The sequence below is a fragment of the Scatophagus argus genome, chromosome 10 (genome assembly GCF_020382885.2).
Source record: "Scatophagus argus isolate fScaArg1 chromosome 10, fScaArg1.pri, whole genome shotgun sequence".
Lineage (NCBI taxonomy): Eukaryota > Metazoa > Chordata > Actinopteri > Scatophagidae > Scatophagus > Scatophagus argus.
In genome coordinates this window covers 9,292,256-9,316,076 of record NC_058502.1, presented here as the reverse complement: position 1 = coordinate 9,316,076, position 23,821 = coordinate 9,292,256, and the positions used below count along the sequence as shown (strand labels likewise).

Here is a 23,821-nt window from a genome sequence, read left to right as displayed (position 1 = left end):
ATTTGCTGCACAGAATAGAGCAGCAGACCCTGAGATAGTTGCACTCCCACAGTCCACGGAAAAAAAGAAAGAAAAAGAACAGGGAAAAAAAAATCCCACCTCCCAAATCACTCCTATCCACCTCCCCCGAAAACTTTGCCACTTTAGAATTTAGTGGTGACTAAAGCAGCAGCAAGAGCAGCAGGAGGAGTTCATCACTTTTCTTTTTCACAGTCGACTGTCTGTCTCAGCCAACTTAATTGGTTCCCTCAGGCGCTGATTTTTTCTTCTTTTTTTTTTTATTTTACTTTCTTCAGCTTTTCGTGCCGTCTGCTACACCTGCCTGCCAACTCCAGCGCTGATGGGCGCGGCTGGGACCGGTGCCCAAATCACTGTTTTGACTTGCCTGGGAAAGTTGAGCGAATAAGGCACAAAAGGACCGAGGACTTTAAGAACATCCCACCACGACGCGTCAACTTCATACAAACACGTTATTCCCTCCCGTGGATCGGTCGGTCCATCTCGAGAGGAATCGGGATTTGATTGAACGTTGTCCGATTCTGGCTGAAGGTATGGGTTTTAATAGCGAATAGGAGACTTTCTTTGTTTGGAAAAAAAAAAAAAAAAAAAGTTGTGTATGCTGGATTGTGCGGGTTTTTCTTCCCACCTGGCTGTTGCATTTCTGCACTAACAACTGCACTCTGGGACTTTGGTGATGGGCTGTCAAGTTTGGCTTTTAACAGTTTGGATTTGTTGGTTTTGTAGGATGGAAATGCGCAAAGTCCTTCATATTCCTATAAGAAATAAGCAATAACTTCTAAACTTGTCTGTCAAATCCGGTAGGGGGCTTTTTTGGGATCATTTTTCTTCTGGTGGTATCTATATAATTAGTCTGTTACGGTGATCTCAGGATAGTTTTACACGTACTTTTGCTGTGCTATTTACATCCCTCTAAATATACTGCAGGACCTGGCCAAGCTGTAGCGCCAGCTTTATGTGACATCAGCCTTTTATAATTGCTGGTCAAGTCAGTAAGAGGCTGTAACAGAGAGAGTTGGACAAGCATTACTGAAAAGAATTGGTGGATGTGTTGTGAAATTCTGGATTAATTGACTTTCACTCATATTTCACTTTTTTCAGAGGGAAACTTTGATGGTTATAGCACTTAACACACTCAAAATTAGGATTTCAGTCACTTAGGCTGTGAAAAAAGGGATCATTTCTGCTTTTTAATTCCTAAATAGCAAATGAAAGTGTGCAGAACATGAAGCACATGCTGTTAAATGTCCCTGGCTGGCAGGGTGTGGTGAGAGGATGGACTTTCAGAGCTGTGCAGTGATCCAGTGGCCTCTTTTTGTTCTTTTGTTAGTTTGGTCGTCAAAGACACAAAGTGAATACAAAGAAACATTGAAATCTATAGATGATGTGTTGTGGCTTCTGGGGCCTCTCTTGTGGTATACGCTAATCACGTAAGATTTAAATGGGTCTGGAAAGTTATTTGTTTTGAAATACAGCACAGAGAGATGAGTGTGTTGTCTACCTGATCCGCAGAGCTTCTGAGCTTCTGCCTGTCGGGTTCATTAAAAGCAGGGTGTGCAAGTGATCTACAGAAACACTGGAGTGTGTTTTTAAAATTACGATCATGTGATGATGTCTGTCTGTGTTCTCCGGCATGAAGTTTCAGACTGATTCAGTAAACATCAGACACAAGCGGTTTGCCCTTTAACCCAAATGGACATTATTCCCATGAAATGTTTGCTAAAATGCCGTTTATCCCACAGTTACAATTCAAGAAATAAACACACTTTAAACAACAGTTGGCACAGGATATGCACAACTGCGGTCAACATTTTATCATCATCTCACCAGATAAAATGGAATGGACGAGTTAACGAGACAGATGGACTTCTCAGGAGGCGTGTCACAAGAAAAGGGTGAGATTTCTGAATTTATTTGCGAAGTTCTAACACGAAGCCACCATAGAAACGCAAGTTAAAGGGTTGATTCACACAAATCACACACACGCACACACAAGACACCTTATTCGCACATCAGGATCATATAATTCAAAGATCTCAGCGGAAAAGCCGAAACCAATGTCCCCATTTCCACAGACCTCACTGTGACGAGAGATATTAAAATGTGAATCCTCACATGGAAGCTTAATGACAGATTGGTGTTGCGTAAGTCTGTGTTTGCAGATCCGTAGACACTTATGGACTTACTTTTCTTGGGTGATGCTTTTGTCTCTCCTTTGGGGGGCTTACTATCAATAACATCAAGGCATGCCTTTACTGGTCTCGGGTTTCCACTTCTGTTCCTCTCGCTCAGGGTGTAAGTCATCCTCCGGGTTTTCCTCCACTAGTTATAGCTGAATGTCAAAGCACAGCTCATCGTCGCCTAATGACTTTTGACACGAGGTCAAGAAACTTCTGATTATATGTTTGACGCCAACTAGGACAAACATATGATCAGCCATTCTGTTGACCCCTTACTCTTTCCTTTGTTTTGTTAGAAACTTTTTGTATGTGCAGTACATATACATATATATCACTTTTTAATCTTGAGGGTACAAAGTGTTTTATAGAAGAGAAAAAAGAAAGTGAAAAAAAATAATTAAGAGACAGAAACAAAAATGCAGTTTGGACGCAATAAGCAAAATAAATATCACAAAAAAAGCCAAAGCAAGTGACTTTTAAGACGGTTTTTATCCATCGATTTGGTTTCTGCGAGATCTTTTTGTAACAGTTACAACGTCAGAGAGCAATGGCAGCAAAAGCACGATCACCTCTGGGTTTTTAGCCTTGACCCCGATACAGACAGAAGTCCCTAAAAGGCAGGAGGAGGAGGAAGAGGAGGAAGAGGACAGGAGCGAGGAGGCAGGATGAATCTGAAATGGAATTGACATTATCTGTAACTGAATCCAGAACAAAGATTGGAGAAAAAAATGCCTCCCAGTGGAAGAAGTTTGTTATTAGTATTAATTATCTGCGCCCAGTTTAGTGTAAACATGACCTGAGTTACACAATGTTGCTTATGTTAAGCAGAGTTTAATTATCTCTAAAGGGATTAGCACAGAGTGGATTAATGTGAGCAAATTACACAACTACATAAATATGTTTTTGAGATTGAAAGTTAACTTTGGAAATAGCAGTAAAAAAAAAAAAAAAACGATTAAACACTTCCACTTGAAATTTTGAAATTTCATTCTGAGGAGATGATTTACCCTTTATTCCATAGTTATGTCTCATGATGAAAACTAAACCGTCTCCATGACAACTGAACAAACTCTATATAAATAAAAGCCTTGAGAAATGACTGAAAGCTCTGAAATCTCAAGTGGGTGTTGGGTTTGTCCTGTGAGAAAAGACTGATATAAGACTGTTGTACTTTTAATTTGAATTGTTTATCTCACCTGCAATATGTGATTTGTTATTTTTCATTTTGACAAGAATCTATTAAATTGACAAAAACAAACATGAAGTTGAATCAGACTAAACTACCTGAACAGAAAGACTTGATTACACTTAGCATTCATATATTTTAGTACCACTTTCTAATTAGAAACCTTCTATAAAGGGTTTACAGGTTGCAGCCTTGATTAATAGTTAATAAATGATTTACAAAGCTCAAAGGCCCACTCAAATTATAATTAAGACGAAGAAGAATTAAGAAGATTATAAGCCAATTATAAGCCAGTGATAATGCACTTTTAGGTTGCCACTCTCTAATAAGTCATCAGCAAAAGTTTTTCATCACTAGATGGGTTCTTCTAATAGTAATAATCCATTAACCTCTACTTGTAAATGTTCACAAATTGATAATAAACTGATTGTGGTTCAAGAAGGTCCACTAAATCCTTATCATGATGAACCGAAGAGCTACTAGCAACTGTCCTGCAGGAGGAAGATTAACACCCACTTGGCAACTTTAAAATAAAGTTTTACTATAAAATGATATATCATCCTTTGAATTGCTTAGTTATTGCTTATGAACCCTATGTTGGAGGGTTGCTAACTGTGGCGAGAACTCAGTCAACACTGTCTATCAATCAAAGTCACAATAATTCAACTGTAGGAGCAGAAAAGTCATCACCATGCCGGTTATGCGACACTCCAGTGAACACTCGCCAACTGGGATTAACATGTAGAAGTCAGGATGACGTAGTTTGCTGTATATAAATCCCATTAAGTGCACACAGAGCAGCTTTTGTAACTTTCTTTCTTTTTTGTCTGCAATCAGTTGTGACGGAATCTGTAACCTCCACAACCATCCTGACTTCTCTACCACCAAGTGAGTGTCTCTTTCTCCCACTCATATTTCCTTTTATTATCTACAGTAAACCAAATGCATAATACAGTAATTATAGCGGAGCAGTTCCAAAGGAAGTACCCGATGAGTAACAGCTTCTCGTTGTTTTGCTGTGTGTCTTCTTGTTGCTAGAGGGAACCAGTGGATCAAATCACAGGAATATGTCCAGCGGTGCTGGAGGGCTGGGCCTGGAGAAGAATGTCTTAACCCAGAACAGCAGTGGAACGTATTTCTCCTCATGTGAGAGCAAATTTCCACTCATGCCCCAAAATTGGGAAGTTGTGGCTATGAGTTCCTGCAAGGCTTGAGATGCTGAATGTTTTCCACCCCGAGCAGAAAGATTTCGATTTCTGGGTTTTGTGTATCATTTCACATCACTTGCAGTTTTTAAGCACTTCCAGGCAGGGATGGGGGAAGTTCTCATATTAGTTTTGCCAGTAGGTTTAGAAATACACTGCAAGCCCTGCTTTTACTAAAGTAAAAAAATGTGAACGTTATCTGCAGAATTTATCACAAGTTAAAGTACTGAATGCAGAAATGACACCCATGAGTGTTGCAGATCGGTATCGTTGTAGTTGGTTGAGTTTGTTCGATAACATTTTATTTTATACATACCCAGAGACTGAATGCAAGTACATTTACTCAGGTACTGCTCCTATTTACACATTTGATGTACTTGTACTAGCTGGGATAGGCTCCAGCCCCCCGCGATCCTGAAGGATAAGCGGTATAGTAAAAGGAGGGATGGATGGATGTACTTGTACTCCACTACATTTATTTGACTTACTACAACTCAAGTTATAATCAAAAGAGTTTCCATACAGAATTTATTTAAAGCTTATAATATATGATGCTTTGCTTTTATAGTATGAACTACCAACGGGCCCAGTTAGTTTATTAATGAATTAGTCCGATAACCTCATAATTGGTTATTGGTAAAGTCAGTTAAGTCAGGTGAAAGTACACAAATGTGAAATTAGTCTGCAGGAAGCATAAAGTTTAACATATGAAAAGTTTACATTAATAAATCAACATTTACTTGGTTTTAATTGACCAGTTTTGCTTATTGACACAACTAATAACTGTGCCAGAACATGTCTACAGAACTGTGCTAAATTTTATGGAAATTATAGAAAATGGTCAGCAAATAATGAACCCCGTAAAATAATGTTTGATCATTATTTGGAACTACTTATTATACTGCTTATTAGTTTAATCATACTAATGCACCGTACTCTCATTGCATGTTTTGTATGAAAAATATTGGTAAAGTAGCTGAAGCTGTCCAATGGATTCAGTCCAGTAAAACACACAATATTTTGCCCTGAAATGTAGTCGAGCAGAAGTATAAAATAAAGCATTAAATGGAAATACCCATGCAAAGTAGAAGTAAGTGAGTAGAAGTACTTAGGCACAGTCCACGTGAAGGTTCATGTGACTCAAGCATATTCCTGTTTATTTATTCACACTGTGGACATGATTCAGCTGCGGGAAATCAAAAATAACTTGCATGCATCATCCCTCCAGCCTCTGTAGGTGTGACCTCCGGCAGCTACAGCTCCTCCTCAGGGGTTTATCTAGGGGGAGACTCCTCGGGAGGAGGCGATGGAGGGGGGAGCTACCTAGATGGAGAAGGATACGGAAACGGAGGTGGAGGAGGAGGAGGAGGAGTAGGAGGCAGCAGCAGTTACATTGTGAGCTCGGTGTCAAAGGTCAGGTCCAGCTCGTCGGGTGGTGCCAGGAGAGCGCAGACTGCTGGCTCATCAGGGGGCCTGTCGCCAGCTTTCCGGGAGAGGAAGACCGTATCCAGTCGCTCACGAGGTTATGATGGTGAGATCCTGTTCATGAAAACAAGCGCTGCACAGTTGGCATCAGCGGTGCCTGAAAGAGAAGCTTGAAAAGAGAAGGAAATCATCCTGCATGAGGGTGCAGTTAACATTTCTGCTGCTATTGTGTTTTATTCTAGGAAGTTCCAGTGCTAATTCCTCTCCAGAATTCACTCGCAAAGATTATGGGATCTATTGTAAGTGAGAATGACAGCTGTATGGTAATATATACCGTCCTATTAGTCAGTATTTTTCCAGCTGTATCCTCATGTTATGTCTGTGTGTATATTTATGTTTTTTTCCCTTTTTTTCCTGTCTACTTTCTTTGCAGGCTCCAGCACCACAAGGGGGAGGAGCGAAAGCAGAGGTATTCAATAAAAGTTTATTCCCTCCCTCTCCCTTCATTATTTCTGCACCATCTGACTCTGAATTATACTGGTTTTAGTTTGATTAAATCAGGATTCCTTTGTCCATTGTGTGTTTGTGATCTTTTCCAGAGAGTGAGATCAGAGCCAGATTACAAAGTGCCTCTCCCTCCGCCTCCAGATGTAAGACCACTTGAGACACATTGATCCATTTGCTGTTGGTTATGCAATCCCTCATAAAGCAACAAAGCATCTTTATTTGAGTGTGTTCATTCAGGGACAGATTTCTTACTTCTTTTGAGCAGTAGTTTTTGAATCATGGTGTTGTCAAATGCCTTGGCTCAGTATTCAGCACATCATGCATAGGACATTCCTTCTATTCCAACTTTCACATGCATGTTTAGCGCCATGAAATTTCAATTAGTAACACATGTGCAGCCCCCCCCTCCAGACAGGGAGATACATAGGATATCAGCAAAACAAAAAGGAAAAGAAAAAAGAAAAGGGTGAGACTCAGACGATAAGAATCATGGGTTTGTTTGAATTGCATTCATATGTGGAAGAAGTTAATGGGCAGACTAGTGGAGGCAACAATGGCACACATGAGTCACTGTTTGCATCTCCACCCCTTTGACACAAAAGAGTGGAAAGCCAGGGTTTTCACAAATGCTGAAAGCTCCCCCTGCTGATAAAAGTCTAACTATGCCACCTTAGTACTTTTACTTATGTAGAAATAGCAAACTGCGTGGAATGGAATGTAAACAAGTACTTTTACTCAAGATGTGTACATTTTGAGGGCCTTATTTTTTGCTACTCTGTTAATATTTCAGGGGGAAATACTTTAGAGATCAAGATTTTAAACACAAAACCCATAATCAGCTCACAGAACATAACACATTGTTACCGATCCAGCTTCCCAGTTGGTAAAGTAGGGCCTAGTTAAAATTAGTGTCACCCCCCTCCAGCCACAATGTTAAAGGCAGGCTAATAATAATACTCCATTTATCAAATGTGACACTCTGACATGGGCCATTCTACCTTTCACTCTTGTAGGCTAGCTTGCTGAAACACATTTTGCTGCTATGCATTTCGACAAAAGTGAAATTAAGAATGCAAGACTTCAGGCTTCACTTTACTTGTAATGTGTTTTTACAGTATTTTCACACTCACACTTCCGGAAGACTATCCGAAGGGGGAGTTGTCTTTCTATGGCAATAATTGTTTTGGGGGGTGTAAAAGTAATTATTCTAAAAAAGCAAACTGTTTATCTGTTGTTTGCCTGAATATTTTATTCACTTTTTAATCAGTTTTACTTCTGGAGTTGCAGCTGTCTGTTTACAGGCTGGTATGACTTAATGTAACTGAGTGAAAAATAACAACATTTTGCATCAAAATTGTATGCAAATTGCATGCAATATGAAGTACGCCTACATCAATTTTACTTAAGTACAATCCTGGATTAAGTGGGTACTTTGAAACTTCATACTAAACTCACACGTTAGAGTACACTGAGTTTGACAAAGATATGGCAGTTTTTGGTTAGCATTGTTTGTGCGACTGTGGTTTTACAGGGACGGAGCTGGATGACGTGAAGAAACTTCTTAAGGGACGCTCTTCCAGCCTCAGCCCCACTCGCTCCTCTAGTGCCTCCATTACCTTGCCTGTCCCTAAAAAGGCCACCGTGGAAACCAAGACCGTCTCTGTGGCCACTCAGTCGGGTATATGTTTACCATAGTAACACATACTGTGCATTCACATGCTGAGCATGCATAGACACTTTGTCTCCCTCACCTAAAGATATATGGTTTAAAATGGGTCTTAGTTTGTTCCTCTCATGTATCACGTTACATCGACAGAGTCACAGAGTGAAGCATCTGCTGCCTAGAAGGATAAATCCTTTCACCTCTGACAGTTAATGAAATGTACCACAGTTGCAGCATTTCCAGAATTCTGAAAGACTCTTCTACAACATCTGGATCAATAAATATTGCAACTGTTACACGATTGAAATTACATGTGGTATCCTCCTGCTCATTTTGGACACACGTAGAAAATATCAACAGATTATTATGTAAGAATGTATGAAATAATAGAAAATTGCAATATAAATAAAATACACAGTAAAACTTTTGGCTTGGTTTAGAATTTTGTAAAAAGATCTATCATCTTTGTTTGAATTAAAACTATTAAGATTGTGTCAAAAATCTTTTTTCTCCTGCATTGGAGAGAATATTTTTTGATGAACTGTTTTTTATCTTGTCTATGTCTTTTCTCACCTGCAGGTTCATCTTCATTTGATTCTGGTCTGAGATCAGGCGGCTTCCACACCATTGAGACATCAGGCCTGTATGATCCCGGCCTGACATCTGGGCAGTTTGATACTGGTGTAAAATCAAGCCAGTATGATATCACTCTGAAATCAGGCCAATATGATACTGGTGTGAAATCAAGCCGTTATGATGGTAGTCTGAAATCAGGCCATTATGATACTGGTGTGAAATCAAGTCAGTATGATGGTAGTCTGAAATCATTGCAGTTTGATACTGGTGTAAAATCAGGCCATTATGACACCGGTGTGAGGTCCGCACATTACGATGTCAGTCTTAAGTCAGGCCAGTATGATACTGGTGTGAAATCAGGACAGTATGACATGAGTTTGAAATCCGGGCAGTACGATAGCAGTGTGAGATCAGGCCAGTACGACACACTGGACACTGTACTTCCATCTTTCTCCTGGTCCACCTCCACACTGCCCTCCTCCTCCACCACGGTGGTCAATGGCAACACCAGCAGCTACACCTACCAGACCAGCACCAACAACATGCCAGGAGGATCCTCGCCTGTCGGCCTCACCTCACCCTCGTCCCTGTCAGGTGTGACCAGATGTACCTTTTACTATTTCCTGTTACCTGCAGGTGTAATGTGGTCCTGTGATGTTGTAAGGGATATTTTGTATCTGCTACTACTATATTGTGTACTGCATATAGACATAAATAAATATAGGCCTACACATAAACAAATGAACACACAAGCCCACTCTGGTAAATATTCTGTAGTTATCTAATATATTAATATTGTTTACCTAATCTGTCGTCAAGATCAAAAATTAAAATATGTCATGTAAATCATGTAAATACCTACAAATTTACTGAGACAGATTAATTTTGTACATAGCACTGAAATGTTTTCAAGTAGCTGGGTAGTTTTCAGTTTTAAACAAACTATTACACTGATTGTTAATATAATCTTCATCAAGCCAAACCTGAAGATCTACATGTTGGAGTCTTAGATTAAGCTGGAAATTAATTGATTCTGAATCAATATCTCCACATGTGTGACATTAATATCATGACATATATATCATCACATTAATTTTCAGTAATGTACATCACTTCAAGTTCCATCCTCTAAAATGTGAGGGTTTAATGCTTTTCATCAGTGTAAACTGAATAACTTTGTCAGACTAAATCTATTAATGACGAGTCCATCAATAAATTAGTGTCCTCCTTGAATGTGATGCACAACACACTGGATTTCTGCATTTTTCTTTAGTGAATATTGGTGGTGTGTTGTTTTTTTTTTTGTTTGTTTGTTTTGCTTGTTTGTTTTTTATTCTGGTTAATCAAATCAAATCCTGCATCTCTTTTTTTGTTCAGTTTATGGCTTTCAGAATAATCTGGCTCCCACCTCTGGCAGTGTGCTCACCACCAGTGGAGCCAACGTAAACGCTAACCTTGGAGGTACGGCAGCATGTTTGACATGTTTTCGTAATATTGTGACACATTCAGATATTATGCGCTCTAAACATACAAAATAGCACCTTTCTTACTTTATGTGAATTTTTATCTGCCTGCGTGTGTTTGTATGTACAGGTTATGGTGTTCAGAAGAACGTGTCAAATGGCGTTGGTGTCGTCAGCACTGGAGTCTCAAGTAAGTCAACACTTCCCCACAGTCACAGTCAAAACAATTCGTAAACCTGAAAGATTCCTGACTTTCTGTCTTGTGTCTTATTGTCAGCCACTCGATCCCACACTGATGATGCATATAAGAAAGAATATAAGTACATGATCTCTGAAAAAGAGAACGTTCCTGCCAAGAGGGACACAGAGATGCTAATTTTGGCTAAAGACAGCGGGAAGCATTTCACCAGCAGCAGCGTCCATGTGGGAGGAGGTGAGTCAGATATCTGGCGCCCCCATCTGGGCAAACACTGAATTTTCTCTCTCCTTAATAGGGTTTCACTGCTTTTTGTAGAACCAAATTTGGACCCCAAAATTTTGTTATATACACTTGACAGCTATTCTAATTTCACATTTTAGTGTATCACTGGACCCTGATTCTTGTCTCTTGGAGGATGTTAATGGACATGAAGTTGTGATCCCGTTGGCAGTGTGTAAACTATCATAATTTCAGCCAGCCTCCTGGATATGCACTGTGCTCTCACCCCATTTTAGCATTTACTCAACATTTTTCTTTCTTAATGAAAAAGCCACAATGGCCAGAATTGAATTTAAAATTGTTTCTAATAGTTAGCTTTAACAGATCGTTTTGATCAGATGAAGTACTGTAACCTTTACCAGCATTTACTTGTTTACCTCTTTCTGGTCTCGGGGACCATCTCCAAGCAGATTAACTCGCTCATTAACAGGATTTATCAACATTTTTTTCTTTTTCATCTTTAAATGGAAAACATTTGCTTAATTGCATACTTATTTTTATTTGACTTATATTTTTGTTATAATTGGTGGACCATAGAGAATAGGACCCAAACGTGTGGGATGTGTCATGATTTTGTCTCTCTTGATACAGGCTTAAAGCTTTCTCCGTTGTGTATGCCCATGATGTTTTGATATGGTGTGGTGCCTCACTCTTTTTTGCTGTTTATTTGGCTCTACTTGTTTAACACAATAAATACAAGAGATGTGTTGAAGAAAAAGTGTTTCTAATTGCACAGGGTCACTGTCGGGAGATTCATTAAAGAAAGAGAAGCTGATTTCAAGCTACGGTGAGACGATGCCACTGAAGACGGAGACAGGCAACTCTTACTGTGAGCAGTCATTAAAAACACCTTGAACAAGCAACAAAAAAATGCTTTGATTATAAATCTTAGTGATTCTTGTTTATTCCTTCCACAGATGGATCATCTGGAGTTGTAATGAAAGACAAAGCCACTTATGCAGGTATTTTTGGTTGCATTTATGTTGAAATTTACATGACGAAGAATATTTTAGTGTTTGAAAACGACTTTCCTCCGCCTTCAGAGATTCACAGAGACAGCGGCATCTTTGGAGGTGGAGGACTATGCTGCTGCTCCGACGCCTGTTGCTCCTGGTGGAAATGGCTGCTGGGTCTTCTCCTCCTCTTCCTGCTCCTGCTGGGACTCCTTTTTGGCCTCATTGCACTGGGTGAGGTGAACTTATACAACATCATGACATTTACAAGGGAAAAAATAAAAATCTCCCTAACGATAAACTCTCTTTGGTCATGAAATTCTCTCTGCAGCTTCTCTGCAAAGAAATGCTTGGCCTTGGAGCGACTATTTTTGAACCAATAAAATGTGTGTTTCAGCTTTTACAGGCTTGTGAGCATAATTTCACTGTGCTGCTAAGAGCCGCAAGGCGGTTAAATGTACTCCTTTGCCTGGAAACTTGATCTGTGGGTACTGTCCCACTGCCATAAAGTCGGTCTGGCATTCATTGTCAGTGGAGCAGCTCCAGAAATCGTTGCTTGATGACATCAGAGCCTTCAGTTTTTTTTCCTGTTGCAGGAGAGTTGTTGACTTGGATTTTCTTAGATAATAATGGTAAAGAAAGAAAGAAAGAAAGAACGTAGAATAACATTTACATTTCCTGATACTGTGCATCCTGTACAGTACATGTTGTATATTTACTCTCTTCAGGTTCACTTTTGTATTATTGTCTGAAAGTACACAATGTTTAACTGCCAGTCTAACTGTCCTCTGCGGCAGATTAAAGGTAGATCCATGAAGTCTGTTTGATTTATTAGTTTGTGAAAAGTCAGTCACAATGGTGCATTCACTTGCAGTCATTTATATTTGGAAAATGAGCATTTGTTTGTGAATGCAACACTGTTTTAATAATAATAAGAAGAAACTTTATTTCTATAGTACAGTTTCATGTATAAATGCAACACAAACTGCTTAACATAAAAATGAATGATTAACAAATACTCAAGATATTTAAAATAAAATAAGCATAAGTGTCAAATTTCAGTCAGAGCTCCACACCCCAGAAGGTGGCTATCACAGATACATATGTAACTTGTAATACTATATTAGCTGTTCAAATTACAGATTGAAAATCATTTCTGATCAGTTTCACCGTACCTTACTAAATTCTGTTGTCCAATTCTCAGCCGAGGATGTGAGAAAGCTGAAGAATCGAGTGTCTACCCTGGAGGCTGAGGCTTCGGTCGCTGCTGCCCGTACCAGCCGGCTGTCAGGTTCTTCCAATGACATCAACACCTATGTGGACGGTGGTGGCGGTACCAGCCACACTGATAACAACATATACCTGGGTGCTGGAGGTGGAGGTGGAGGCTCGAGCTCTAAAACACGAATCGGGATTGCCACCGGTGGAGGCGGCTCCAGCAGTAGCAATGGCATCGACATCAGCATTGCAGGTGGTGCTGCTGGCGCCGGTGGGGCCAGTGTTGGGGGTGCCGGCACAAGCTCCAGTGCTGCTGGTACCGGCTTTAGTGGCGGTGCTGGCAGTGCTGGTGGCACCACCTCCGGCGGCAGTGCGGGAACTGGTTTCAGTGGTGGTGCTAGCAGTGCTGGCACCAGTTACAGTGGCAGTGCGGGTACCAGTTACGGTGGCGGAGCTGACAGTGGTGGCAGTACAGGAACCGGTTTCAGTGGCGGTGCTGGCAGTACTGGCACCAGTTACAGTGGTGGTGTCAGTCGTGCAGATGGAACCAGTTTCAGTGGCAGCACTGGCTTTGGAAGTGGTGTGAGTGGAGGACACATAGACGCGGCTGCTCTACAGATAATGATCCATCAAATGTTCAGAAATGAGATGGATTCCCAGACATTCAGAGGTAGTGCACCTCTACAGTATACCATCTACATGAATACACTCACACACACACAATATGTTCAAGTTCACCAAACTGTTGTGTTTTTCTTTCCCAGCTTTCCTAGCATCTTCAGTGAGAGGACTGCCTGGACCCAAAGGTGAGGTTCACATACTGTTTCTTCATAAAATCGAAACATATTCTGTTTTTTAAAAGAAATTATCAGCATTAGTTCTGTTTGATTTATTTTCACTTATGTTTATTCTTTCCAGGGGACCCTGGATCTAAAGGTAGGGAAGCAAAATCACTTACTGCTGGAAATCTTTTTCAGATTTTTCACTTGTAATTCTGTTGATCTCTTTATGTTCTGAACTGTCGTCTCTCGTTTTAATGAAATGTATGTTTTATTTCTCACAGGAGAGGCTGGTTTCCCTGGACATCCAGGTGGGGAAAGATGACTAATATTTTCCTTGAGCCATTACCAGTATTTTATGTTTTGTGAAATCATAATGTAATGTTACTGACGGTGACCTGTGACCTCAGGTACTCCAGGTGTGATGGGACCTGCAGGCCCCGAGGGTCCCAAAGGACAGAAAGGAAATCAAGGTACAGAGAGCACTTCAGTTCAACTTCCATGATGCAAGTGCATTTGTTTGGCTTGGAGTTAGATTTTTCATCTGTATTTAAAATGTCTGATCAGGTGATCATGGACAGGATGGGGTCAGGGGTCGCGAGGGTCCAGCTGGGCCCAGAGGTGAGCCGGGACCTTCTGGCTTTGGACAGAAAGGTGACAGAGGTATGAGTCAGACTCCCAGCAGTAACAGAACTTTGGTGTTTGTTAGACATCCAAATAACTTCTAGTTCATCCTGAGTGTGCTGCTACAGGATCTCATGTGTTTTGGTTTTTGGTCTATGCAGGTTCTCCTGGAGAACCTGGGCTTCCTGGGCCTGTGGGATCTCTTGGACCAAAAGGTGAGATTGCTGAACGTAACTCTTTTTTCCAGATTTAAATCAACAACAAAGAAAAACAGCAGAAAAACACTCTCTTCAAGTATTGGGTATAGATGGGTATAGTATACAATAATTAATAATAAAATCACAGATGTGATTAAGAATAAAATATATTCCATTTTTAAGTTAAATTCCTTCTGATTTTAATTGGAAAACAACTTATCACGGGTATTTAATGTGACATTTGCTCTGAAAATGGATTTCTATGGAATGTTCTCTGAAGATTACTGAAATTTTAAGCACACAACAGCATTAATTCACCTCTTCAGAGATGAATTAGTGTTACTGCTCTGTACTCTTTATTTTTTCTCTTAGGAATCCAACTTGTATATTATCAGTTTATTTTTAATATTTTCAATAAAGTATTAAAAATAAAAAAGAAAATGTGCTCTTTCATGACAGCCTTTAGGATAATTCAGCTTTTGCAGAACCTTTGCACATCACTGTATGTTCAGTGTAATGTCAGGCAATCATAATGTTCTTGTTCAACAGTGGTCTTCCTTTATAATAATTATTCATCTTCACTCAAGGTGCACATGGAGTTCCTGGACTTCCTGGAGCACCAGGTGAGTTTCTCTCTGTTACTGGTCATATAGAGCATCACTGATTCCAGAAACACCTGCTATTATCTCAAATATACCAGCAGCAAATGAAAAGTGGGATTAATTCACTACTAATAGTATTATCATTTCACATGAACAGGTCAACCAGGTCCTCAGGGTTTCCGTGGCGAGGCAGGTCTACCTGGGTCTAAAGGTAGGTTGCAGGGACATTGTTCAGCTCTTAAATATGGGGAAATGCATAGTCAACTTAGTTTATCTTACAAATTATAATATTAGTCACAGTTTCTCTTCTCGCTCTGCAGGTGACAGAGGGCTCCCTGGATTCCAAGGAGTGAAAGGTTTGTTGTAACTCCATCACATTTTTATAGGACTTGTGGGATCTGTGAATGTTTTTTAACTGGAGTTACACGTCTGTTTATTTTAGGTGAATCTGGTGACCCTGGTCTCAGAGGTCTCAAAGGTCAGCACAGCTTTAGTATTTGAAACTATCAAATTGGCACGTGATATACTCTGTACAATTTTCTCATCCAGTTTTCCCACTCCTCAGGTGAGGCTGGTTTACCAGGTCTGCCTGGTCCAGCTGGAGAGAAAGGACCCAAAGGGTCAATGGGTGAGTCTCAGGATCTCCAGCCTCAGACATTTAACTGATTCTCAGACACTCTGATTATGGTATTCTTCTTCTTCTCAACTATAACAGCTTGACATTTTAGCTCTGTGGAAAAGAATTAGAAGAGAACATCAAAGCGACTCTAATATCTGTCCATTAAATGTGAAGCTACAGCCAGCAGTAGATTAGTCTAGCTTAGCTTAGTTTAGCTTACCACAAAGACTGGAAACAGCTGACCTGGATATGTCATCTCAATGGGACACTCTAAAGCCTACCTATAAACACATTATATTTTGTTTGTGTACCAAAGCCGCTGTGTAAATCTAGCTTGTTTGCGGAGGATTATGTGTTGCACTACTTCCTGGGCATTCCTCTGGTTACGGGTTTTAGCATGACGGGATTGCAATGAATTGTGGTGATCATTAAGTAAACAAACAAACAAACAAACACACAGACAAATTCACCCATCCAAATAAGTGGAAAAAACACTTAAATAGGTGTATAATCATTCCTATTGAATTTGAATTCTGCACTTTTTGTCATTTCAGCTATTTAGAATTAAAGTTAGTTCAGTTACTTTATAGCAAAATTATCTTTTTCCTTTTTCTGAATTTAGTATTGTTAATGTTATGTAAAAACATTTCAACTGAGTACAGTGTGGCAGTGGGGAGTATAAGACCACTCAGTCCACCAGATGGCAGCAGAGAGTGGTCTGCACAAGCCTCTTAGGAATTAATACACTGAAACCATCAGAAGAAAGGCTTGACTTTTAGAGTGACGTATGGATTGATAATCAATATAAGATTTGTTTTCCTTTGTTTTTATGTCATCAGGATTGTCTGGACTTGATGGTCCAAAAGGATCAAGAGGTAAACGAGTTATTATAGTGTTAAAGATGCACAGTCCTGATGATGGTCAGGATTTATGATTTTTTTATGATCCGATCCTCATGAATTACATTTTATTCTATTTTTATTTTTGACCCTCAGGTGACCAAGGATCTGCTGGTCCCCCTGGAATCAGAGGTCCTGCCGGGCCTGCTGGAGATACTGGACCTCCAGGTAAACTGAGCCTAATATTGCTCTTATGAAGCTTAATTGTCAGTTTTATTAGCATCATCATAAATGGATAAATGATAAGATATATTCCTAATATCACCCCTCTGTAGGAACACCTGGGCTTCAAGGTCCACCAGGTACAATTGTATTATTAATTCAGTAGACAGTGTAGTTTCATTATCACTTCTGCTTTTAACTCTGCTTTCTTTATTAAAAATGTACTCATGTTTTGTTTTTAGGGATACCAGGGAATCCAGGACAACCTGGTGCCAAAGGTAGGCTGCAGCTCCTGTAAACTTTGGCTCCCTTGGGGGCCCCCTGTTTTCTCAAATATCATATAGATATCAGATATCACATCTGTGCATTTGATGTAAAATTTGTTTGTCTGTTTTAGGTGAAACAGGTGAACCAGGCAGAATCATCAATGCAGGTAACAGAACAAGATAAAACTAAGAATCTTTTCACATTTTGCAGATTAGATTATATAATTTTAGGATATCTGATTTTCCCTTTCATTTTCCAGCTGGCTCATCTTCCATTGGAATCCCAGGACCACCTGGACCTGCTGGTCCTCCCGGCCCTGCAGGACCTCCAGGATTATCAGGTCTGACCCATAAAAGCCCAGAAAGTAGCCAGATGATTTCCCTGATGTTCTGCATATGTTGCATCTCAGCCCTGAATGATTTCACTAATTGTACTGGCATCCTCCATGTTTTAAATAATTCTTTATTTACCTTCTCAGGTCCCATTGGTCCCGCTGGTCTGCCTGGCCCACCTGGTAGGTCTTTTTCCTCCCAAAGGAAGCTTTTTAAATCACTGCCCTCAGACCCTCATAGATGCTGCATATTGTTTGCCTTCACAGGTCCGAAAGGTGACAGGGGATATAAGGGAGAGCAGGGAGAACAAGGAATCACAGTGAGAACGAGTGAAAGTATCACCTCAACCAGTGAGTTTTTTTTTATTATTATAGTGTTATTCTTTTTAGCCTATGGTGGCTAATACTAACAAATAATAAAACTGACATTACAAAGTCAGTTTGTTGACCCTCTTCCCTCCATGTACTACTGTATATGTTAGCATTTGTCATTATCTGTAATTTCCACTTGTGACCACAAGTGGCCGCTCTTATAAAATAAAACAGACATTGTACCGTAATTTCAACAGTCTTACACTGATTTGTCCTTCTACAGACTAGTATAACCTTCATTACTTATATTTATATTTTTGTTCTTGCTTTAGGCCAACTTGGTTCCAGTAGAACCTCAGGACTATCTGGCCCACCTGGCCCACCTGGGCCACCGGGTCCACCTGGACGTCCAGGTAAATAAGTAAATATAATGTTATAATAATGACATTTTCTGTCTTGTAAAAAAGATTTTAATCTCACTGGGACTTCCTGGTAAAATAAAGGCTTGAAATGAAAATGAAATGAAATATTCTGTTGTGTCATTATGAAATACATCAACTTTCATTATTCTGCAGGAATTGTTTGGCACCATTGCAGAATGATGTTCTTGTAATATTATAATTGTGTCCCTGCCTGTTTCAAAAATGTTTTTATTAGGAGATTCAAGACAGGGACCTCCAGGACCACCTGGGCCCCCTGGTCAGCCAGGCAAGTTTTTGAACTCACTGAATCTGATGGACTCTTATTACATGAAGCTCATCCATTCTTTGTTATCAAACTTTAATCATGATTTCTGCATTTTAGGTTATGGAAGACCTGGACCTAAAGGAGACAAGGGAGACACAGGCTTTACATCTAGCTCTGGTATGATCGAACATTTGAACTTGTGCTCTCTCTCTCTCTCTCTTGTTGTGGGTTTGAGATGTAACCAGCAGTAACATCTCAACATGACTCTTCTTACAGGAACATTTTACGCTGGACCACCAGGACCACCTGGGCCTGCTGGGCCTAAAGGATCAACAGGTGATCAGATGTTGTGAAAACCCCTTACTGTACAATGCTTTTTTAAGTTTAGTCATATTTTATTACAACATGTTATTGTTTTAGGTTCTCCTGGACCAAGAGGATACCAAGGTAATTATCTTTTTCTTAACACGTGTGCATCCCAACATAAATAACTGTGTTCTTTATTTATTATGTAACTGTGCGCATTATGTGTCTCAGGTGAACCAGGCCAGCCAGGTGTGCCAGGTTCCCCGGGAAGACCAGGAAGCTCTGTCAGAGGTGAGCACCCAAACCCAAATCAGACAGACAAAAAAAAATCACAATAGAATTATATTAAAAGACACACTAGAAATAACCTCAAGGGCTGTGTGTGTGTGTGTGGGGGGGGGGGGGCTTAATATATAACTATATTTTTATTTCTTCCTCACAGAGTCGACTTATTCTGGGGGACATGGGATCCCAGGACCACCGGGTCCACCAGGCCCGCCTGGACCTCAAGGACCACAAGGATTTAAAGGTAAACCGATGAGCACATTAAAATGTGTGAATGTTAACGTTGTTAATGTTAGTGTTTTATTGTTAGTAATTCAGAACATACACTGTGTTGCCTGTGTGTGTCACATGAATGATAATGCTTTTATTATTATTCAATATTTCTAAGGGGACCCTGGTATTCCTGGAACTTCAAGAGGTAGAAAACAATCTGAATTATCATCCTAAAATAAAAATAATACACAGAGCAGAGTATTTTTATCTCAAGTAGTTGAAAAAGCTTTTAAAGCCTGACTCCACATAACCTCTTCAGTCTCTTTACTAACTAATTTTTCCTCAGGCTCCGTCTCCGTCACCTCAGGTCCTCCTGGTCCTCCAGGTCCTCCTGGCCCTCCAGGCCTTCCAGGCTCCTTTGCTTCTTCCACTGAGATGCAGCAGTACATCACCAGCTATTTAAGTAAGAGCTTTTTCTGAAATAAGGTCACAAGCTCACAGGCTGTCAGGGGGACGGTAAAGAGTAAAGGATGTTTTATTTGTTCCATGCAGGTAGAAGCAGACAGGTTGGAGCCCCAGGACCTCCAGGTCCACCTGGGCCTCCAGGAGTTCCTGGGACTTTCTCAGGCTCTATGGATGACATCTCCACTCGAATCATTGCGTACATACAACGTAAGCTGTATTATTAGATATTATTTTTGTGTAATTATTACAGAATAGACACCACCATTAACTCTGTTATGCAATTTCAGGCTCGGGCTCAAGCCTCAACATTGGCATCCAGGGTCCTCCAGGACCACCTGGTCCTCCTGGACCTGGCTCTGGATCCTTAACAGTCAGTGCTCTCATCGCCATGCTTCAGAGTAAGTACAATACATATTATCTACTGTGCACTGTCAATATTTGCAGGAGTCTGCTGTCTTCAACATCATTTCATTTTATTGAAAGTCGAGGACTTAACTAAACTATGTCCTTCTGCTGTGATCCCTCTAGGAGACGATGTGAGGAGATATTTGACAGGACCACCAGGGCCACAAGGACCACCGGGACCACCAGGGTCATCAGTGGGAATTTCAGCCAGTTACAGTGTGGAGGAGATAGCCACTTACGTCTTCAATATCATGAATGGTAAGCATAGGTTGCGGGTACAAAAAGAAGTAACCCAGAATGGGTTGGCCTGGACTTAATTAATTGATCAAACTGCTTTCATTGTCATTTTCAGAAAGAGGAATTGCTAGAGGACCACCCGGGCCACCCGGTCCTCCTGGGCCTGCTGGTGCAGGGGGCTCTGGCTTCACTACAGCTACGATTGACTATTCTGCACTGATCAGAAGTAATTTTATCAGTTTTTACCATCAAAAGATGCTGGCCTTGTTTCACCTTTTAATTTCACAGAACAGCAGTGAAACATTAGTCACTCATTTATTAACTTCCTTGCGTCTTCATCTTCTTAGATTCAGATTTCCGCTCATGGATTAACTCTGCTGTACAACGTGGCACTCCTGGTTCTCCTGGTCTTCCTGGTTCCCCAGGACTACCTGGGCCTCCTGGCCCTCAGGGGCCACCAGGAGTCTCCTCCTCCACTGTGTATGGGGTGGGAGGTCGTGGTTACAGCCTGGAGGAAATTCAGCGCTACCTGCAGGGTAAGTCTGACTGAGAGGATGAACATAATATGTGAACAATCATTGCTAGTACCCTTGTTAAATATGATAACAGGTTTTGAAGTGTTGCTGTGGGAGGTTTTGTCCATTCAAGCAGTAAAGCATTAGTGAGGTCAGGCACTGATGTTGGATGAAAAGGCCAGGCTCGCAGTCCAGTAAGGTTCTTCCAAACCAAACTCATCCAACGGTATCTTTATGGACTTTGCTTTGTGCACAGTCATGCTGGAATAGAAAAGGGCCTTCCCCAAACTGCTGCCACAAAACTGAAAGCATAGCACCAATGTCTTGGTATGACAACATTACCAATTGTTCAAAGCTTTATCTATAACTGCACAAGTGATGTCAGAGTGTACCAACACACTGGTGTACACTTGTACATCACCACAGCAGTGTGAGAAGTAAAGCCCCTGGAGGTCAGTGAAAACAAGATTTTCACAGGTGTTAAGTTTCTCTTTGATAGAACACAAGACGAGATTCCCACTTTTAAGTCTACTGCTAATTCAACTCACTGTTGTTGTTATCCATTGTTAAGATAAATTGGGTTACACAAGCTTTCCTCATCTTGCTGTGCATTTGGAATGGTAATGGTGTTGAACTGAATCTCTCTCAGGCTCTGGGTTCAGAGGTCTTCCTGGCCCTCCTGGTCCTCAAGGTCCACCAGGACCACAGGGTCCATCGGGCAGTTACACTGGATCAGTTTCCTACAGTGGAAACCTTCCCCGGGAGAGCATCCGTGCTGAGGTTCAGCAGTATCTGACCAGTAAGTCTCTAACATCCCACATCTGCAGTCAAACATCAGGCCTTTAGCCCTCATAAAACTTAAATGTGAAATTAACTTTTATTTTTCAGGTGACAGCATGCGTCGTGCCATAATCGGGCCTCCAGGGCCACCAGGACCAAGGGGTCAGAAAGGAGAACGTGGAGAGCCAGGTTACATCCAGGGCTACACACAGAGCCAGAGCTACTCTCATGGTAACTCTCGCCACGGCTCTGGGCACAGAGAGACCGATATCAGCAGGCTCACTGAGACACTGGACTACTCCAACGTTGCCATGAAAGTTACAGACTACATCAAGAGTGAGTCCATTACAGCCATCAAATGTAGATTTTATGTACTTATTCATACTTCTGTTTGGTAAATGTGGTGTAACCACAGCTCCTGTCATGCTTTGAGGGATACTGCTGTTGATTGAGTGAGTTACAATGATTATTTGTATGACCACGAGTGTCTGCAGTATTTTGACGTGACAAACCTCCTCCAGATCAAGGTCTGCTGCAGCAGTATCTGGTTGAGGGTCCTTTGAAGACCAATGTCAGAGCGATTCAGGGCCCCCCTGGTCCACCTGGCCCTCCTGGACCGCCTGGTTACAGCCGCGTCATTGGCGCCTACGGCAACGTCACAGCTGACCTCATGGACTTCTTCAGAAGTGAGCACACACACTTTCCACATACTGTATCAAGTTAAGCCTTACAGCAATGAAAAACAGTCCTGACTTATGTAAGAGTAGCTGGAAAATGTTGTTTCATCAAGGCTGATCGTCTGTGCTTTTGCTCTTGCGCAGCTTATGGCACCATCCCCGGTCCTCCAGGAGTCTCCGGACCAAAGGGAGACAGAGGGTATCCAGGACCCAGAGGAGAAAAGGGTACATTTAAACACAACTAATGAAACACTGCAAATGTTTTCCAGAGTTATATTTTACTAGAGTTTCTGAGACAAGCAGTCTGAGAGTTTTGTATTTTTACAGGTGATCCAGGAAGCCCAGGTTTACCAGGACTGCCAGGGTCATACACTGTCCAAATTCCACACAGAGTGCAGAAGAGGGATGCAGGTAATCTAATTCAAAATGAAGTCAAACCACCCACATACCAAACATCCAGCGTTATGTACATGTATTTCATCACTTCACCTTTCTTTCTTTTTTTTTCTTCAAATCCACTGCAGAAAATAAAGTGGTCGGTCGACATAGGAAGCATCGTCGTCAAGCCAATGGCGGTTAAAGGGCTAACATACTACTGTGTCAAATTTTCACTTTTTTCACTTATTTTTTTTTTTTTCCAATGCAAATCGTGAAAATGCTTCTTGTTCTTGCCATTTGTGGGAAAAGTCAGGGATTGACTTGAGAAAATAAAAGTGGCCAAAAAATACATCAGTTTCTTTCAAACAGCTTCAGTAGAGGAATGGATTTAGCTGCTGGTCAGTGTTTTTTTTTTTATTAAACACAGACTTCACTTCTCATTTCTTTTTGTTTTTTAACATGTGGGTGTAAAAATGTTTACTTTGCTTGGTTAGAAGCTTGCATTCAACTTTTTTCTGGGGGGCAGTTTTGTTTAAGTAGCAGTAAGTAGCTGATATTTTTCAGCGCATTTTGCATCTTTAGCCTCTGCTTGTGTACCTTGAACATCTGGTGTATTATTTTTTTTTTTTGTATTCATTGTCTTTTGAGGATTATACTGTATTGAGGACTATCAATGTGTCAAGGTTACCCTTCAATGTTTCATGAAAAGCTACAATACTGTCAGATTATCCATGTAAGTAAAACCAAACTCCAGCCTTTAAGACATCTGGCAGTTTTCCATTCACCCCGTATAGAACATTTTAAATACGTAAAGCATCACTTCCTGAACCTGACACAGTCCCAGGCAGAGTGGGCATCGTGTGTGGCAGGAGGAGGCCGAGGGTGACAGTAAATGTTGCTGCAGTCAGGACTGATGATATACTTAAAAGGTCTGTTGGTAAAAATGGTTGAAAGACAGGGACTCGGATAATCACTAACAAATGATTGATTGGATTGTATATTTTTGTATAAGAGCACACTGAAATCAATGTATTTTCTTTATACATTTAAGTGTTGGAAAGATTAAATTATAGAAGTGTTCCCAGATTGTGTTTTACATGGTTGAACGTACTGACATTTGGTCGGTATATTTGAGAGACACAAAAATAAATCTATTTTTGGACTTGTGAGTCTTGATATTTGCACAAATAAAATGGTTTCACTCGAGGT

The 23,821-nt window shown here is 40.7% G+C and overlaps 1 protein-coding gene across 2 annotated transcripts; it reads left to right on the top strand.

The window, feature by feature from the left end:
- The first annotated feature begins 140 nt into the window (after nt 1-140).
- Nucleotides 141-23,818, top strand: LOC124065635 (collagen alpha-1(XVII) chain-like). Of its 2 annotated transcripts, XM_046401181.1 has the most exons (56): nt 141-549; nt 1,849-1,913; nt 4,222-4,272; nt 4,423-4,530; nt 5,818-6,120; nt 6,257-6,313; nt 6,448-6,483; nt 6,614-6,664; nt 8,053-8,199; nt 8,764-9,354; nt 10,138-10,221; nt 10,354-10,413; nt 10,501-10,656; nt 11,438-11,530; nt 11,619-11,663; nt 11,745-11,888; nt 12,859-13,542; nt 13,637-13,678; nt 13,791-13,808; nt 13,936-13,962; nt 14,062-14,124; nt 14,219-14,314; nt 14,437-14,490; nt 15,060-15,095; nt 15,232-15,285; nt 15,395-15,430; nt 15,517-15,552; nt 15,640-15,702; nt 16,533-16,568; nt 16,689-16,760; nt 16,868-16,894; nt 16,997-17,032; nt 17,152-17,187; nt 17,281-17,361; nt 17,500-17,535; nt 17,620-17,703; nt 17,997-18,077; nt 18,322-18,372; nt 18,469-18,528; nt 18,628-18,687; nt 18,772-18,798; nt 18,889-18,948; nt 19,100-19,186; nt 19,331-19,360; nt 19,502-19,618; nt 19,708-19,827; nt 19,908-20,018; nt 20,149-20,283; nt 20,378-20,488; nt 20,610-20,798; nt 21,427-21,576; nt 21,666-21,893; nt 22,079-22,243; nt 22,379-22,459; nt 22,562-22,645; nt 22,759-23,818. In XM_046401181.1, exons 2-56 carry the CDS (start codon nt 1,859-1,861, stop codon nt 22,812-22,814), a joined length of 5,601 nt encoding a protein of 1,866 aa, XP_046257137.1. In that variant the 5' UTR covers nt 141-549; nt 1,849-1,858; the 3' UTR covers nt 22,815-23,818. The 2 variants fall into 2 exon arrangements, with proteins under 2 accessions (XP_046257137.1, XP_046257138.1); XM_046401182.1 differs by lacking the exon at nt 1,849-1,913.
- Nucleotides 23,819-23,821: the final 3 nt, after the last annotated feature.

Coding starts and splice junctions, on each gene's coding strand:
- LOC124065635 (XM_046401181.1), top strand. CDS start 1,859: ATGGACGAGTTAACGAGACAGATGGACTTCTCAGGAGGCGTGTCACAA. Junction 11,889..12,858: donor TTTTGGCCTCATTGCACTGG/GTGAGGTGAACT, acceptor TCCAATTCTCAG/CCGAGGATGTGAGAAAGCTG. Junction 16,761..16,867: donor TGGAGATACTGGACCTCCAG/GTAAACTGAGCC, acceptor ACCCCTCTGTAG/GAACACCTGGGCTTCAAGGT.